The 15941-nt window shown below is 45.3% G+C and overlaps 1 protein-coding gene across 1 annotated transcript in view; it reads right to left on the bottom strand.

Moving 5' to 3' along the window:
• The window catches only part of TM9SF2 (transmembrane 9 superfamily member 2), a 1342976-nt gene that overhangs the window by 532635 nt on the left and 794400 nt on the right, over window positions 1-15941 (bottom strand). Inside the window, exon 15 of the mRNA XM_044071229.1 lies at window positions 7209-7320. Within this exon, the coding sequence (XP_043927164.1) occupies window positions 7209-7320 (112 nt within the window). The remainder of the gene's footprint in view (window positions 1-7208; window positions 7321-15941) is intronic.

Here is a 15941-nt window from a genome sequence, read left to right on the forward strand (position 1 = left end):
TAGCCTGCAGTTGGATGTTGAGATTCAGGCCCAAGTTCCACAGGTCCATTGCCATCTGGCATAGAGGGTATGAATGTGTGCCTCCCTGTTTGTTGATGTACCACATGACTGTGGTATTGTCCGTCCTTATCAGCAGGTGTCCTTGCTGGAGGAATGGTCTGAATGCCTCGATTGCATGCTTCACTGCCAGCATCTCCTTTAGATTTATGTGTAAATTCAGCTGGTCTTGGGACCATAGGCCTTGGATACACTTGTCTTCCATGTGTGCCCCCCAGCCTAGGTCTGAGGCGTCCGTGGTGATGGTCTGCCTTGGATGTGGTTTGTGGAAAGGCAATCCTCTGTTTATCTGACAGGCCTGAGCCCACCACAGGAATTCCTTTTCAGACATGGAATGATTGGTATCTGGGCTTCTAGACTGTGTTTGTGTTGAGACCATACATTCCTTAGGTACCATTGTAACTTTCTCATATGCAGCCTGGCATGTGGGATCAATATTATGCAGGATGCCATGTAACCCAGGGCCTGCAGGACTTTCCTTGCAGTAAGCTGAGTTTGTGTTGTTAATGCCATGAAATAGATTGGTAGTTGCTTTTGTTTTTCCTCTGTGAGAAAAGCCATCTGAGTTATTGTGTCCAGTTCTGCACCCAAAAATGTTATCCTTTGGGATGGCACTAGTCTTGACTTTTGAATGTTGACTGTGTATCCCAAGGCTTGCAGCAGTTGTATGACATTGGCCAAATCCTTTATTAATTTTGTCTTGTTGTCCGCTTGTATTAGGCAGTCGTCCAGGTATGGGTAAATTTGAATTCCCTGAAGCCGGCAATGAGCAATGAATGATGCCAGGCATTTTGTGAATACTCTGGGCACAGTAGATAAGCCAAAGGGCAATGCTGAGAATTGATAATGCTCTGATCCTGCAAGAAATCTGAGGTGTCTTCTGCAATCTGGTCATATAGGGACGTGCAGGTATGCCTCCTTGAGATCTAGAGTCACCAGCCAAGACTCCTTGCCCAACATGGGAAGAAGTTGCTGTAGGGTCAGCATTTTGAATTTTGGAACAATGAGATATGTGTTCAGTGCGGACAAGTCGAGAATAGGCCTCCATTGATTTTCTTTTCTTGGTACAAGGAATAGTCTGGAGTAAAATCCTTGGCCTTGTTCCATAGATGGTACCTTTTCTATTGCTCTCATCCTTAGTAAGCTGACGATTTGTTTTAGAGCCTCTGATTTCTGGCTTGGTGGAAGGTTTGGCATTCCTCTCTCTTTTGGTAGTGTGTGGAAGTGAAACCTGTAGCCCTTGTCTATTGTTTGTAAAGTCCATTTGTCTCCTGTAATGCAATGCCAATTTTTTGAAAATAAAGCTAGCTTTCCGCCCAAGGGTGCTTCCAGTTGTTCCCTGGTAGGCGGAATCAGAGCCAAGTCATTGTGTCTGTCCTGTGGAAGTGGTTGTAGTCGCAGCTGTGGCGGCACTTCTCTGGTTGGCAGGTTGCCACTGACGACCCCTGTAGGCACCCCTTGATTGACCTCTGCCTCTTGGGCATCTATTTCTGCCTCTCTGTGCTCTGGAGGTGTCTGGAAAGGACCAATTCGTTGAAGGCCAATTTCTGCTAAACCTCGGAGGTTGGACCTGTAAAAAATCCTTGACTGTTTGGAAAGATTTTGCTTTTTCTTCCACTTTCTTTAGTACCTCCTGTGCAGGGGAGCCAAACAAACTGTTTCTCCATAGGGGCATCTAGGAGTTTAGACTTAACATGGTCTGGTAAGGATTGTTCTTTTAACCAGGCATGCCTTCGAATCACTGCTCCAGTCATAGCTGATCTAAATGAAGCCTCCAGTGCATCATAGCCACATTTTAAGAAATGATTACTGACCTGCTGAGAGTTGTGTACCAAATCCTGAAAGGACTTACGGTCTAAAGGTTCAGGAGAGGCCAGCTTTTTATTCAGCTGATCTAACAAAAATTCCTGGTACTGTATCATGTGAAATTGACAGTTTAAAGCCCTGGCAGAAAGAGTAGCAGATGTATAAACCTTTTTACCTCATCTCTCTATTGCTCTAGATTCTCTTTCAGAGGGTAGTGGGTTTTTGGGAGAGGCAGCTGCAACACCTTTAGGGCCCTGAGAAATGGTTTCTGGGTCTGCAGCATGAGCCTTATACAAGTGGAAGTGAGAATCCGGGACCCTGTAGTATCTCTGTCAGGTTTGGCAGGGGCCGGAGGAGGAGAATCAGGGGCAGTACTGGCATCATTGTATGCATCATCAACAACTGATAATACAGGTGGTATGGCTAAAGGCCTATGCTGTGGTAAGTGTAAAAAAGTCCTTAGCCTTTTCCTAGAATCAGAAAAATCCTGACCCTGCCATTGGAAGTGTTCCCTCATTGAGTGTAGGGTTTCCCCAAATGAAAATTCTTCTGGAGGTGAGGCAGAAGGAATGGAGTCTTCTGCATCAGAATCCTCATAAGGTGAGTATGGGCCTTCCTGATGGTCAGATAAATCTGAACCATCCGAGGAATAGTCAGAGGAGAGAGGTTCAGGGGGTTCAGTCCTAGGCCTCTTTTTCAGGAGGGGGTTGAGAGGCCCTGTCTGGGTGAGGTTGGGATCCCCTGATCAGAGAAATAAGGTCCTCAGCAAGGCTGAGAATCTGGGAACTAGAGGTAGGCCTGTGAGAGGGAGCTTTTGTAGGTAAGGCCTTGGAAAGTTTGGCTGCTTTAGCCCTGGAAAAGGCCTTGATAGACATAGAAGCAGGGGGTCTAGCTGCCCCACGTGCAGGAGTAGAGATGTCCAACGGAATAGTGTCAGACAAATCTTGTGTGCCTGCTTCTTCAGCAGGAATTTCTGTAGCCGACTCAGCCATGGCCTGTGTGGCCACGGTTATCGGAGGCATGCTTTCGGCTGAAGGGAGAACCGAGTTTCAGCCGAAACCGAGACACTCGCGGTAGGCCTAACCGTGGTTTCAGCCGAAACCGCGGGCAGCGAGTGTCGGTCCTTTTCCTTGCGTTTTTTAGCTAAATGTGTAGTCGGAGTCTCCGACGGCATTTTATATGCAAAAGTGGAGCCAAAAAACTCTTCTGCAAACTCCGACCGACGTCTGAGTGTCCGTCGGTTGAAGGAAGCACAAGCTGATACATCGTGGTCTGGGCCTAAGCAAGGAAGGCAGTAAGAGTGGAAATCCTTATGAGGTATTTGTTTCCCACAAGTTAAACAATTATTTACTTTGTCTGACATCGGCTGAGGCAAGAAAGAGTCCCCAATGGGGTACTTAGCTTTTTTAGAAGTCTTCGGTAGTTGAAATCTCTGGATCTCACCGACCGGCACTTGCGAACAGCTTCTGCTTCAGGCACCGCGCGGCAAGAAAGACTGAGGAAAATGGCATCGGCTGATGCCTTTATACCCCAGGAGCTATGACGTCGGGTGAAGTGCGACATCAGCCGAGGCCAGACCCAGACTTTGGAATCCGGCTGACCGAAGGGCTGCCTGAGGCAGGACAACCCATATGTTATGACTGCAGATGCATCCTTGAAGGACATCATCAGGGAAGATGCTTCGATGGGAGCATTCAGAAAGGAAGACTTGAATGGATCCACGAGGTCACAAATGTGCACACAGGTATGACGTCTCATACCTATGCCTGAACCTGCAAGCTCTAGCCATCCCTTCAGTTGCATGTGAAAGCAACCTCATGGACGAGTTGGAGATGGACTCAAGGGTTGTGAGCTGTGAGGCAACTTTGTCCCTTACCTCGTCAGACACCTGGCCTCCAAGCATTCCAGAGAGCTCGGAGATCACGTCTCTTTGGAGCCTTGTAAAATGTGCCAAGTAGTTCAGAGACCGTATTGCAAAGGTCGCTGATGCAAAGACTCGCTTCCCCAATCTGTCCACGGCCCGGGACTCTCTGTTGGGTGGGTGGATAGTAGGACACTCTTCAGCTAGATCCTTTTTTGTGGCCACCACCACCACAGCATCGAATGGTAAACCTCTGAACCAATGTGGGTTATCCTTGGGTGGACAGAGTATCTTGTCGGGTCTCTGAGGTATCACCTCAACAGAACATGGGTTCTTCCATGCCCACTGCACCGTGAGCTGAACCAGCTCATCTGCAGGCAGGGTCACCCAAGAGGTAGATGGCTGGGCACGGAAAGCCTGCAGGAAAACAGACTCCTCAGAAGAAGGATTAACGGGCTTCCAGTCACCTCTGTTTCAGCATTTCAAGGATGTCTCCAAAGGAGACATCATCAAGGGGTGACTGTGGCGACCCTTCACCGTCACTGTAATCTGTGTCCTCTGTTAGAGATTCCTCAGGGGAGTCTACATGCTTCCTCTTACACAACCTCTTCTGTGGGGGCTCCTCAGTGGGGGCTTCTGAGGAGGACTCGGAAGAATGGGTACCTTGTACAGGGGGGGTTCCTGTGGCTTCCCTGCCTGGTGTCCCAGGGAGGTGGCCTGTGGCAACTGTAGCGTAGGGAGAGAAATCTGGGGTTACGACATTGATGGAATGCTTCCAGAAGCAAGTGCCCTCTTCATTGCACGGAAAGCAGGTCCGCCCAAAAAGGGATGGGAGCCTGGAACAGAGAAGGGCAACCTCGAAAGCGGGGTCACACCCCACTCCGCCAAACCCGCTCCCGAATATGGAGCTTCAAAAGCAGGATTGGTGCAGACAAAACTCCCGGCACCGAGGACGGAACCGAAGAGAGACTTGGAACCGAGCCCCGAACTGAAGAGCCTGCAGCCGAATCATGAGGTTGAGGAAGGACTGGTTCAGCAGGAACAGAGGACCAAAGGAATGGTCCCGGAGCTACAGTGACATCCACTACAGGCGCCAAGATGGGGGACTCCTAAAAGGACATCTGAGCAGGAGGCTTTGGAACTGGAATGCTCAAAGGAGGAGAATAGGATGGAGTCCATGGAGAAGTCAACCAAAGTCCTGCAGGAGGATGGGTCCTTGAAAGCATGGGTATCCCCCTGACTGCCAACAGCTGGTCCACAAGACGCACCACATCAAGTTCTGAAAGGCTCCTGGTGGATCCAGTGGATACTCCTGACGGAGAGTCAGGTCGATCTAGAAACGGGTTATACACTTGACCTAGAAACGGGTCTATGGCTGGAGAGTATCGGGTCTGTGGTGTGGAATTTATCGGCACTGATGTCTCAAGTTTGGAGACAGGAAGCAGTGGGGTCAAATGCATTCTTGTCGGAGTCGTAAAACAGCTCGGTGCCGAAGGGGCACTCTGAACAGATATGAGAGGTTCAATCGTCATTGCAGAGATAGGCATCGAAGGCATGCACTGTGCCAAAGAGGCACCCGATGCTGAAGTCGTAGTAGGCCAGGAGAGGTCTACAGTCGGTGCTGGACACAATTTTGGAGCCTAAGCTGGCGCCAATGTAGAAACAGTTGTAGTACCTAGAGCAGACGAAGTCAGTGCTGACGAGGCAGATTTACGCTCAGAAGAAAGTTTTTGCACTTAAGGTTTCACAGACCTACTCTGGTCACCCGAGGGTGAAGAGGGAACCGAATGGGACCTTTTCTTATCCTTCCTAGGAGGGGTTGAAATCTCCATCGAAGAAAGGGCCTCTGAAAAGGGCGACTTAAGTAGGCCTTCAGTATTAACTTATTCTTGTGTTTGTTCAGTGTGTGCTGGCTGAAACTTTGACAAATCACACAGGGGGGCACCCCCAAGCAATAGACAATTATCGTGAGAGTCACTATTTTGAAGTTTACCATTACAAGAAGTACAATGCTTGAAGCCCAATGTACCCTTCTTTTCAGACAAGAAAAAGTTAAACACAACAATAAAAATCTTCAGAAGAAAAATAAATTCTACTCTCAAAGTCCAAATCTATCTAAATACATACAGTATCTATCCAGAGTCAAAAACACACAGCTAGACAGAAAAGGGGAAGGAGAGAAGAAATACCAGCGATTGTATACCAGGAATAACACAAGGGTAAAGAGAGAAGGCTGTACCACCAATGGTACTTAAAAGATTACCAAACGGGTAGTAGTAGTAGAAGTGAAAAAGATGGAAACCTAACTGTAAATGTAAAGATCAATGGATGAAAGTCACAAACGACAAGAAAATAGACCATTTTTTCTACAAAATATCACAAAGTTTCCATTTAGCTGAGAGCTCAGCTGAAACGTGACTTTACGGCTACATGGCAAACAAGATCTGAGGTAACAGGGAGAAGGGCATTGTGGGTAGAAGCTTAGCTCGAGAGTTTTTGGCTGGTGTGAGCTTGGTATTAGGCAAACCTTGTTCCGAGGTCTCGGAACCGAACCACATCAGTGATGAATGGAAAGAAGATTAATATCAGATTGGCAATTATCTGGTGGCTCCGGATGCGAGTTGGGTTGAGCATGGGGAAGGCTGAGGCAGGTTCACTAGACCAAGTGAAAAATGAGAGGTGGTGGTGGGGGGGGAATGACAACCCAGCCCCATGGCACAGAGATAAAGTCCTGACCATCCCTCAGCTGATCCATGTTCAACTAGCGACACAGGCACTGGAAGAACTGGGTAAGGCAGCGAGCAGCCAATATTGTCTCACTCATCTTGGGGGATGAAGGCTGCCCAGGCTTGCCATAACAGCAGTATTAAGAGCCTAGCAAGCTTCATGCTGCAAGCAGTATACCACTTGGTCAGGAGGTTGCCCAAGAGCAGAAGCCAGCATGCTGCTCTCAAAGGCAGTCACTGTGGACCTTGTAAGACTGCTATGGGGTGGTGAGGGTTAGAGAACACTAATCAGCAGCATAAGTATTTTGCACCAACATCCATGACCTCCTCAATGGCCCCCCTCTGTGAGTCAGGATGAGCCTGGGAGAAGTTAAGGCAAGTCTGGAAGAACTTGTGAAATAGAAAAGGGACATGATGGTCAGCTGTGGAAGGTAGGAGAGAAAAAAGAATGGCAATAAACAGTACCTTTAGCAACCAGAAGATGGGAGGCATAAACTGTTGAGCAGTGTGATTAAATCTGGTTGTACACGACTTGTGGAAAAAATGAATACAGCTAGTTAACAGTCAAGAGAAAGCTGGAGTATGAGTAACCTCTCAAAGGCTCTGTTAAAGATATGAAAAACAGAAACAGACAATGCATCGTTACTCTGTTTTATTCTTTTCATCTGCACATTTTTGTCTTCTTTTATTCAAAACTGGTGATCAAAAAAATTATACAGGTCATAAAAACAAAGCAGTGCTTAAAGACCATTACTCACCTCTGCACACAAATGGAAATAGCACAGCAGTATAGTAGCCTCTGAGCATGTGATGACTAAGATAATGAACACCAAAAACAGAAAGCCAAACATGTAGTACATCTGATGAGACCTAGAAACACAAGAAAGAATTGTGAATGTCCGTGCTAAGAGAATATCAAACATAAGCATGTTTCTCATCTCACTAACAGCATAAATCACTGCAATAACAGTACACTAAAAATGCACGATTATTAGGAATGAGGTATTTATTGGTGCTCTGAAACTTCTAAACAAAAATGGACTGTTTTAAAACAATAAGTTTATTCCTGGGACTTGTAATATACAGCACAGATTGGAAGATTTTTTTTTCTGCATCGACTGACAGGGTGACGTATCCAATACAACTGGAAACGTTATCTTTCAATTATATATAAATACAGTTCACATAACATAGTGGAAAGACTACATAATTGATAGTGTGCATTGACCAGTTAAAGTAGCTAACTTTTTCATGGAACTAAGCAACAGACAAACTTGCCCTTAATTTCAGGCCATTAAAAACTTTTCAACAGACCATAAAAACCTGGTCAGACAGATGCAAACAGCAGATCCCATGCAAAAAATGCAGTAGTTTGCAATATCAGTGTATCACGCACATCAATCATATTATGTACAGTACCAAATGCACAGTAATTCTGGGTCATGCAACCTATCTGGTGTAATACCTTGGGATGAATACAGAAAAATAATTCCACAGCACTCTGTAATAAAGGAATAATGTTCCAAGTTTACAAAACAAAAAGATTAACAAAAATAATGCAATTTAATAATATTACAGTGAGACAGATGAAAGACAATGAATGATATCCTTCTGGAGATGATCCTCAGGATTTTAAAGTATAGCTGAGATGCAGACCATAGAACACAGGACACCTCAAAAGATGTACTGTAATGTACACCTTTTTATACCATTTCACTAGAAGACACCCACTATGTACAACAGCAGGTGACTTTGCACCATAATTTTGCTGCTGCTAAAGAACATATGTAATCAAGGATGTCCAGGAAAGAAAAGTGGGGCTTACAGCTACTCTAATAACATTAGCTATGCTACAGATTACTGAAAAAGATCTTTAAAAGCTGTTTTGATTATGGTCTAATTCAACTATATTTCAACTGTATCTGGCATTTCAGACACATCAAATCTTTTACTATACACAGAAGCTTCTATGGTGGTAACGCATCTTGAAGCAGAGATCTTTTATAAGGACAGTTGTCTTTAGACAGTACAGCTATAGAAGGTACTGACCGACCATAACATTAGATGGCTGAATCCATTCCAGTCTTCCTAATTTAAGGGCTGCCTTTTGAAAGGTTGAAACCTGAAATGCTGTGTGCCGACAAGCCAAAGAAAAAAACTAGAGGAGTAGAGCAAATCATGAACACTGCTCTTCTCCTTTAAACTCCTTTTTTGTAGGGAGGCAAGACCCCTGCACTCTCCATTGCGTGTGTGTGTGTGGGGGGGCAACCCACTGAACTTGTATGCAACTCCGAGATAGCCATATGTCTGAGAAAAAGGAATATCTGAAAAACAGCAATCTTGGACGTACTACATTTAAGTCTGTTTTTCACCCAGTCTCTGTTTTGGGTCCTGACATTTCAAATGGTTACCAATTTAAGTCTTTACATTTTGGTTACAAACTTTTTAATGGAGGGGGGCTGGTTTCTTCCACTAAAAAGCTTCCTCTAGGAATACAGTCTCTGACTACAGAAACGTACCTCATGCAAATATGACATGCAGCTAATACAATGAGAACAAATCAATATATATTTTTTTCAAATAGTGGTTTTAACTCAGAAAAAAAATTAAACTGTCTGGCTGTACAGTTTTTATGACAGACGGTGCCATTAAGGCTGCATCACAAAAATAACAGACTGATCTAAAATTGGAGGAGGAAAAGGGAAGAACATTGTGGAGACGGGAATAAAACTCTTATTCGATATTACAGTGGTTGCCTAACAAAAATATACTACATATCATCCATAAATATACTACATATCATCCATAAATTTTGGTTAGAACACAAACTATGAATCTGAAAATCTGGGTGAAGCCCCTAGCAAACATTCCATGGATAGTGTAAGCAAAGAACCCTCATGCTTTGGAAATACAATCTACTTTGCAATGCCTAGTGAATATGTATGCCATAAATCAGGCATAATGCATCACAAATGTCCATAAGAAACTCTCCCTGGAGGAATGTTGCAGAGGCTGGTACACCTCATAACAGAGTTGTACAAGTAAACGTACCACAGCAGTAGATGTTATTGAACAGGGCACATAGGTGAGGTGCCAGTTCACTCTGTAGTTCATGCAGAGCACAGCCAGGGATGTTGTCAGGTCCCACAGAAGCTGTATTCTTGGCCTTGGACAGTGCTGTTTATCACCTCTGTGGCTCTGCTTGACAGGGGCACAGGAAAATAATTTTCTTGGGTGGCAAAAGCCAGGATACCTTTTTGACTAGGCTTATATAGGCACATAGGGCAAACAGCCTAGTACCTACCCATGAACCTATGTTCAAATGATAACTAATGCAGTAGCACAAGCTATATGGGGTATTTTCTGCCATAAACCATTAGTCAGCTCGAGCTAAGCTAACAAAAAGTAAGGTTTAGCTGCGAAGCCCTACAGAGCTTTCATGCCAGTAGATATAGGGAGCCTAAAGCCCTGACGAGGGCAATGCCAGGAAAACAAAAATAAATGTACACCCTGGCACAACAAAAAATAAAAAAGGGTGATGGAGGGAGCAGCTACTACAGCAGTGATCAAACATCTACTGTTATGGTAAGTTTACTTGCACAACTGTACCATGTTTTTCACTTGATCACTGCTGCAGTAGCCTTAGCTGTATGGCTAGAGTATCGAAGCCTAGATAAAGCTGGGAGGGGGAAGGTGAGGAACCAGAGTCCCTGAAGAATGGCAGTAGCACAGCTCTTTTACAATGAGCCTTAACCTTGCCTAGAATTCTTTTTGTTGTGGTGGAAGTAATAAAAAGTAAAGTACAGTTTTGTACCTACCATAAATATAGATGTTAGAGTGCTAATACAGCTGCAGTCATAACAGATGGGTTCTCCTGCCGTCAGGCAGGTCCTCGGTCGGCCGAATTCCAAAGTCTAGGTCCGGCGTCGGTTGTAGTCGCTTCTTCCCTGACGTCAGTGCAACAGGGGTATAAAAGAACCAGCCGACACCATTAAAGCAAATGCAATATAATCAAAAAACAGTAGTTGCAAGCAAATACACCATAAAAGAATACCCCGATGAGGTTGTATGAGGAGGTGTTAGCCATAAGGCCTGTCCCCAAGAGGGGAAGGAGGGAGGGAAACCTGAATTGCAGCTGTATTAGCACTCGAACATCTACATTTATGGTAGGTACAAAACTGTACTATGTTCATCGTGCATACAGCTGCAGTCATAACAGATGGGTAGAATCCCAAAGCTAATAAAGGAGTGGTAGGCACTAAGTGGAACTAGGTGGAGCCAGGATGCCCTGCAAGACTGCAGTGGCAAAGCCCGCTCTAGTTTTGGAGTATAATGGTAGGTGATAGTACTTGGAGAAAGTATGTACAGAAGTGGCTGCTTCCAAAATATCTTTGGTAGGAACCCCCCTGAGGAAGGCAGCAGAGGTGGCTGTGGCCCTTGTGGAGTGAGATCTGATGCCTGTAGGTACAGTTTTACCATGAAGAGAGTAACAAAAGCGTATGCAGTGGGTTCTCCATTTTGAGATTGTCTGTTTGGAAATAGGCTTCCCCCTTGAGCACCTGTAGCATAGGACACAGAGTTGCTCTGATTTTCTGAAAGGCTTTGTTCTGTCCAAATAATAACGGAGCTGTCTGTGAATGTCCAAGGAATGTAGTAGCCTCTCCCCTTTGTTTTGTGGATTAGGGTAAAACGTAGGTAAGTGGATAGCCTGATTCAAGGTTACCCTGGATACTACCTTTGGCATAAATGAAGGATTGGTTCATAAGGAAACTCTGTCCTGATGGAAAATGATGAAAGGCTGCACAGCCATGAGGGCTTGTAGTTCTGAAACCCTGCGTGCTGAGGTGATAGCTAGAAGGAAGGCTGTTTTCCATGACAAACATTGCAGATCTGTTGAAGCAGCTGGCTCAAAAGGAGGCAGGGTTAGTTTTTCTAGAATGAAATTGAGGTCCCAAGCCGGTACTGGTTGCTTCCTTGGGGGTGTTATATTCTTAGCCCCTCTGAGGAACTGTCTTAAGAGAGGGTGAGAGAATAAAGGAGGATCAGTGTTGTACTCTGCAGAAATGGCTGAGGCATGGATTTTGATGGAGGAGAATGAAAGTCCACTGCTTAGCAGCTCGGCTAGGTACTGTAGTATTTGAGGTAAATTCAGTATTCCAGGATTCTGTCCCTTTTTCTGATTCCAGACACAAAACCGTTTCCATTTTGCAGAGTAGGCTTTTCTAGTAGAAGGCCTTCTGGCCTCAAAAATGACATCCTGCACCTCCATGGAGAGTAGGGTCTGCTGTGAATTTAAGGAATTCTCCATGCGGCTAGATTGAGTGTTTTCAGCTGACTGTGAAAAGTTTTGAAGTTCTGCTGAGTCAGTAGAAGAGGCATTAGAGGCAGGATCCATGGTGGGGAATGAGTCAAGCTCCTCAGGAATGGGTACCAGTGTTGTCTTGGCCAGTCTGGAGCAATGAGAATCATCTTTGGTCTGTCTGCTCTGGCTTTTACTAGAAATTTGGCCAGCAGTGAAAGAGGTGGAAAGGCATAAACCGTCATTGTTGTCCAACTGAGAGAGAGTGCGTCCACTTTCCAGGCCTATGGATGAAAGGTCTTTGAGCAGAACTTTGTCAATTGGTAATTTCTGTGGGTGGCAAAGAGATCTATGTCTGGCCTTCCCCAGGCTTGAATTATCATTGTAAAAACTTGAGGATGCAACTTCCATTCGTGTGGATCTGTCATATTTCTACTCAGGTTGTCTGCCAGTGTGTTTTCCTTCCCTGGCAGGAATTGTGCTTGAAGTTGGATTTGCAATTCCAGAGCCGTGTTCCAAAGGGACATGGCTAGTCTGCACAGGGGATATGAATAAGTTCCTCCCTGACTGTTTATGTACCACATCACTGTGGTGTTGTCTGTTCTTATCAATAGCTGCCCTGGATGCAGTAGGTCTTTGAAAGCCATAATAGCATTTATTACTGCTAGCATTTCCTTCTGATTGATGTGTAAGTGCTTTTCTTTTTGTGACCATTTGCCCTGAATGCACCGATCTGTCATGTGCGCCCCCCCCCCCCCCAGGCGTAGTCCGAGGCGTCTGTTGTGATTACTTGATTTGTTTGAGGCTTGCAGAATGGGAGATCTATGTTTCTTTGGCATGCTTGAGCCCACCACAGAAATTCCTTTTGAAGACATGGAATCAGTGGTATGATTGTTTCCAAACTGTGGCTGTGTTGAGACCATAAGTTTTTTTGGTACCATTGAAGTTTCCTCATATGCAGCTTTGCACATGGGATTAGCAGGATGCAAGATGCCATGAATCCCAGAGCCTACAGGATTTTCCTTGCAGTCAGCCTGGTGAAGGTTGCCAGTTTTCTGAAGTATTGAGTTAATTGCCCTTGTTTCTCTGGCGTGAGGTAGGCCATCTGGGTGTTTGTATCCAAGCTGGCACCCAGGAAAATTATTGTTTGAGAGGGTATTAGTCTTGACTTCTTTTTGTTGACTGTGTATCCCAGAGATTTCAACAACATTATTACAAACGCCAGGTGTTTCAGAAGAGTGTGCTTGCTGTCCGCTTGGATCAGGCAGTCGTCCAGATATGGGTATATTTGTATCCCTTGAAGTCTGCAGAAGGCAATTACTGATGCCAAGCATTTTGTGAACACTCTGGGCGCAGCAGATAAGCCAAAGGGCAATGCAGAGAATTGATAATGGGATGAACCTGCAAGAAATCTGAGGTATCTTCTGCAATCTTGTCTGATTGGGACATGCAGGTATGCCTCCTTGAGGTCCAATGTCACCAGCCAAGACTCCTTGCCCAGCATGGGAAGAAGCTGCTGTAATGTGAGCATCTTGAACTTTGGTACGAGTAAATATGTGTTTAGGATGGATAGGTCCAAAATAGGTCTCCAATCTTTGCCCTTCCTTGGTACTAGGAATAGTCTGGAATAAAAACCTTGACCCTGCTCTTGTGCAGGTACCTCTTGAATAGCTTTCATGTCCATGAGATCTGAAATTTGTTTTTGTGCCTCTGCCCTTTGATTGTGTGGCAGGTTTGGCATGCCTCTCATTTTTGGAAGGGTGTGAAAGTGGAATCTGTAGCCTCTGTCTAATGTCCAGGATCCATTTGTCTTTTGTGACAATATGCCAATTTTTTGAAAATAATGCCAGTTTTCCACCTAAAGGTGCTGCCATTTGAGCCTTGCTTGGCATGCAAAGGGGAAAGTCATTGGGTCTGCTTTCTGAATGGCTGTGAACTATCCTCACCGCCTCTTGGTGTAGGTGTTTGCCATTGTCTGCCTCTAAATGATCCTTGAGATTGCCCTCTACCTCTCGGGCGCCTGTATCTACCTCTTTGAGGTCTGTCTGTGGCTGGAAAGGACCAATTTTTTGAAGGCCAATTTCTACTGAAAGCGTGGGTTGTACCTGTAGGAAATCTTTCACTGTTTGCATTGATTTTGCCTTTTCCTCCATTTTCTTTAATACCTCCTCAGCTTTAACACCAAACAATACATCTTTTTGAAGAGGTGCATCTAGTAATTTAGCTTCGACATGGTCAGGTAAGGTTTGCTCTTTGAGCCAAGCATGTATACGTATGACTGATCCTGTAACAGCAGCTCTACAAGAGGCCTCTAAAGCATCAAAACCACATTGCAAGGTATGTTTCCCCACTTGCTCTGCACTATGCAACAAATCCTGCAACTCCTTCAAGTCTGGCTGTTCAGGTTGTGACATTTTGCTTTTCAACTGAGAACAAAAACTGTTGATACTTTAACATATGGAACTGACAGTTTAATGCCCTCATGGTTAAAGTGGCCGAGGTGTATACCTTTTTTCCCCCCACCTTTCTAAAGCTCTGGAATCTCTCTCTGGAGGTAATGGATTTTTGGCAGTGGAGGCCTTAATTCCCTTGGGACCCTGTGAAATAGTTTCTGGGTCAGCCGCATGGCTTTTGTATAGGAATTGGTGTGAATCAGGCACCCGGTAATACCGGTCAGGCTTGACTGGAGCTGGAGGTAAAGAATCTGGGTTAAGGCTGGCCTCTGAATACACATCATCTAATATGTCTAAGACAGGAGGTATAGCCAGAGAACTGTGCTGAGGGAGCAAGAGGAAATCCCTGAGCCTTTTCTTTGAGTCTGAGTACTCTTGGCCTTCCCAGTGGAAGTGTTCCCTCAAGGTATGCAAGGTTTCCCCAAAAGAGTAATCCTCAAGGGGGGGAGACAGAGGGAATGGACTCCTCTGCATCAGAATCTTCGAAAGGGGAGTAAGAATGTTCCTGGTCCTCAGAATGCTCTGAAGTAATGGAGGCCTGGTCCGAGGAAAGGTATTCTTCCTCCACTCTGGGCCTTTTGTCCGGGGGGGGGGGGGGGTTGAGAACCCCTGATAAGAGTAATCAAATCCTCAGCCATTTTGAGCATCTGCTTTTTAGGCATGGGGCCTTGACAGGGGCCCTGTGGAGCTTGTCTTTTAGAATGCATGGCTGCTTTAGATTTAGTGTAAACCTTAATAGAAAAAGAAGGCGGCGGCCTGAAGACACCTTGAGAGGTGGCAGGCCTGTCTGAACTCTGAGTTTCCCCGCCAAGAGTGACTTCGGTATCTGTAGTCGGGGTGTGGGCCGATCGGTCCTTATCTTTACGTCGTTTACTCAAAATTGGAGTCTGAGTATCCGACGACATGTTGTAGTTAAAACTTTTTGCCAAAATAGTGTTGGGCAAACTCCGCCCGACGCTTAGTGCGTCTGTTGAATGTAGCACAAAAACGACAGGCCGAGACGTCGTGGTCTGGGCCTAAGCAAGGTATACAGAGGGAATGGAAATCCTTATGCGGTATTTGCTTCCCACATGAAATGCAATTATTAACTTTGTCTGACATCGGTATGAGGCAAGAAAAGTTTCCCCAACGGGGTACTTAGCTTTCTAGAAGTCTTCGGTTGAAAAATATTCGTAATCTCAGGAGCTGGCCGACCGGCACTTGCGAACTGCTTCTGCTTCGGGCACCGCGCGACAAGAAAAACAGAAGAAAATGGCGTTGGCTGGTTCTTTTATACCCCTGTCGCACTGACGTCAGGGAAGAAGCGACGACAACTGACGCCGGACCTAGACTTTGGAATTTGGCCGACCGAGGACCCGCCTGACGGCAGGAGAACCCATCTGTTATGACTGCAGCTGTATACATCAGCATGAGACAAACATTTGGAAATTTGCTTTGTGAATATAGTAACAGAGCTGTCTGACATCCACTACATGAAGTATTCTTCTCTCCCTCATTTAGGCTCTGGAAAGAAGACATGGAGATAGATAGCTTGGCTTAAGTAAACTTAGATACCATAAAAGAATGACCAATTCTATAAAAAACACATTGCGAAAAATGAGATAAGGGTGACCCTACCATAACAGCAGCTCAGATGCTCTCCTTGCATAGTTCATAGAAATAAGTATGACTATTTTCCATGTTAGAACCTCAAGTCAGCCTGATGAGCTGGTTCAAATGGAGCAAGAGGTATTTCTTCT

This window comes from Protopterus annectens, chromosome 5.part0, assembly GCF_019279795.1.
Source record: "Protopterus annectens isolate FY-2018-M chromosome 5.part0, PAN1.0, whole genome shotgun sequence".
Lineage (NCBI taxonomy): Eukaryota > Metazoa > Chordata > Ceratodontiformes > Protopteridae > Protopterus > Protopterus annectens.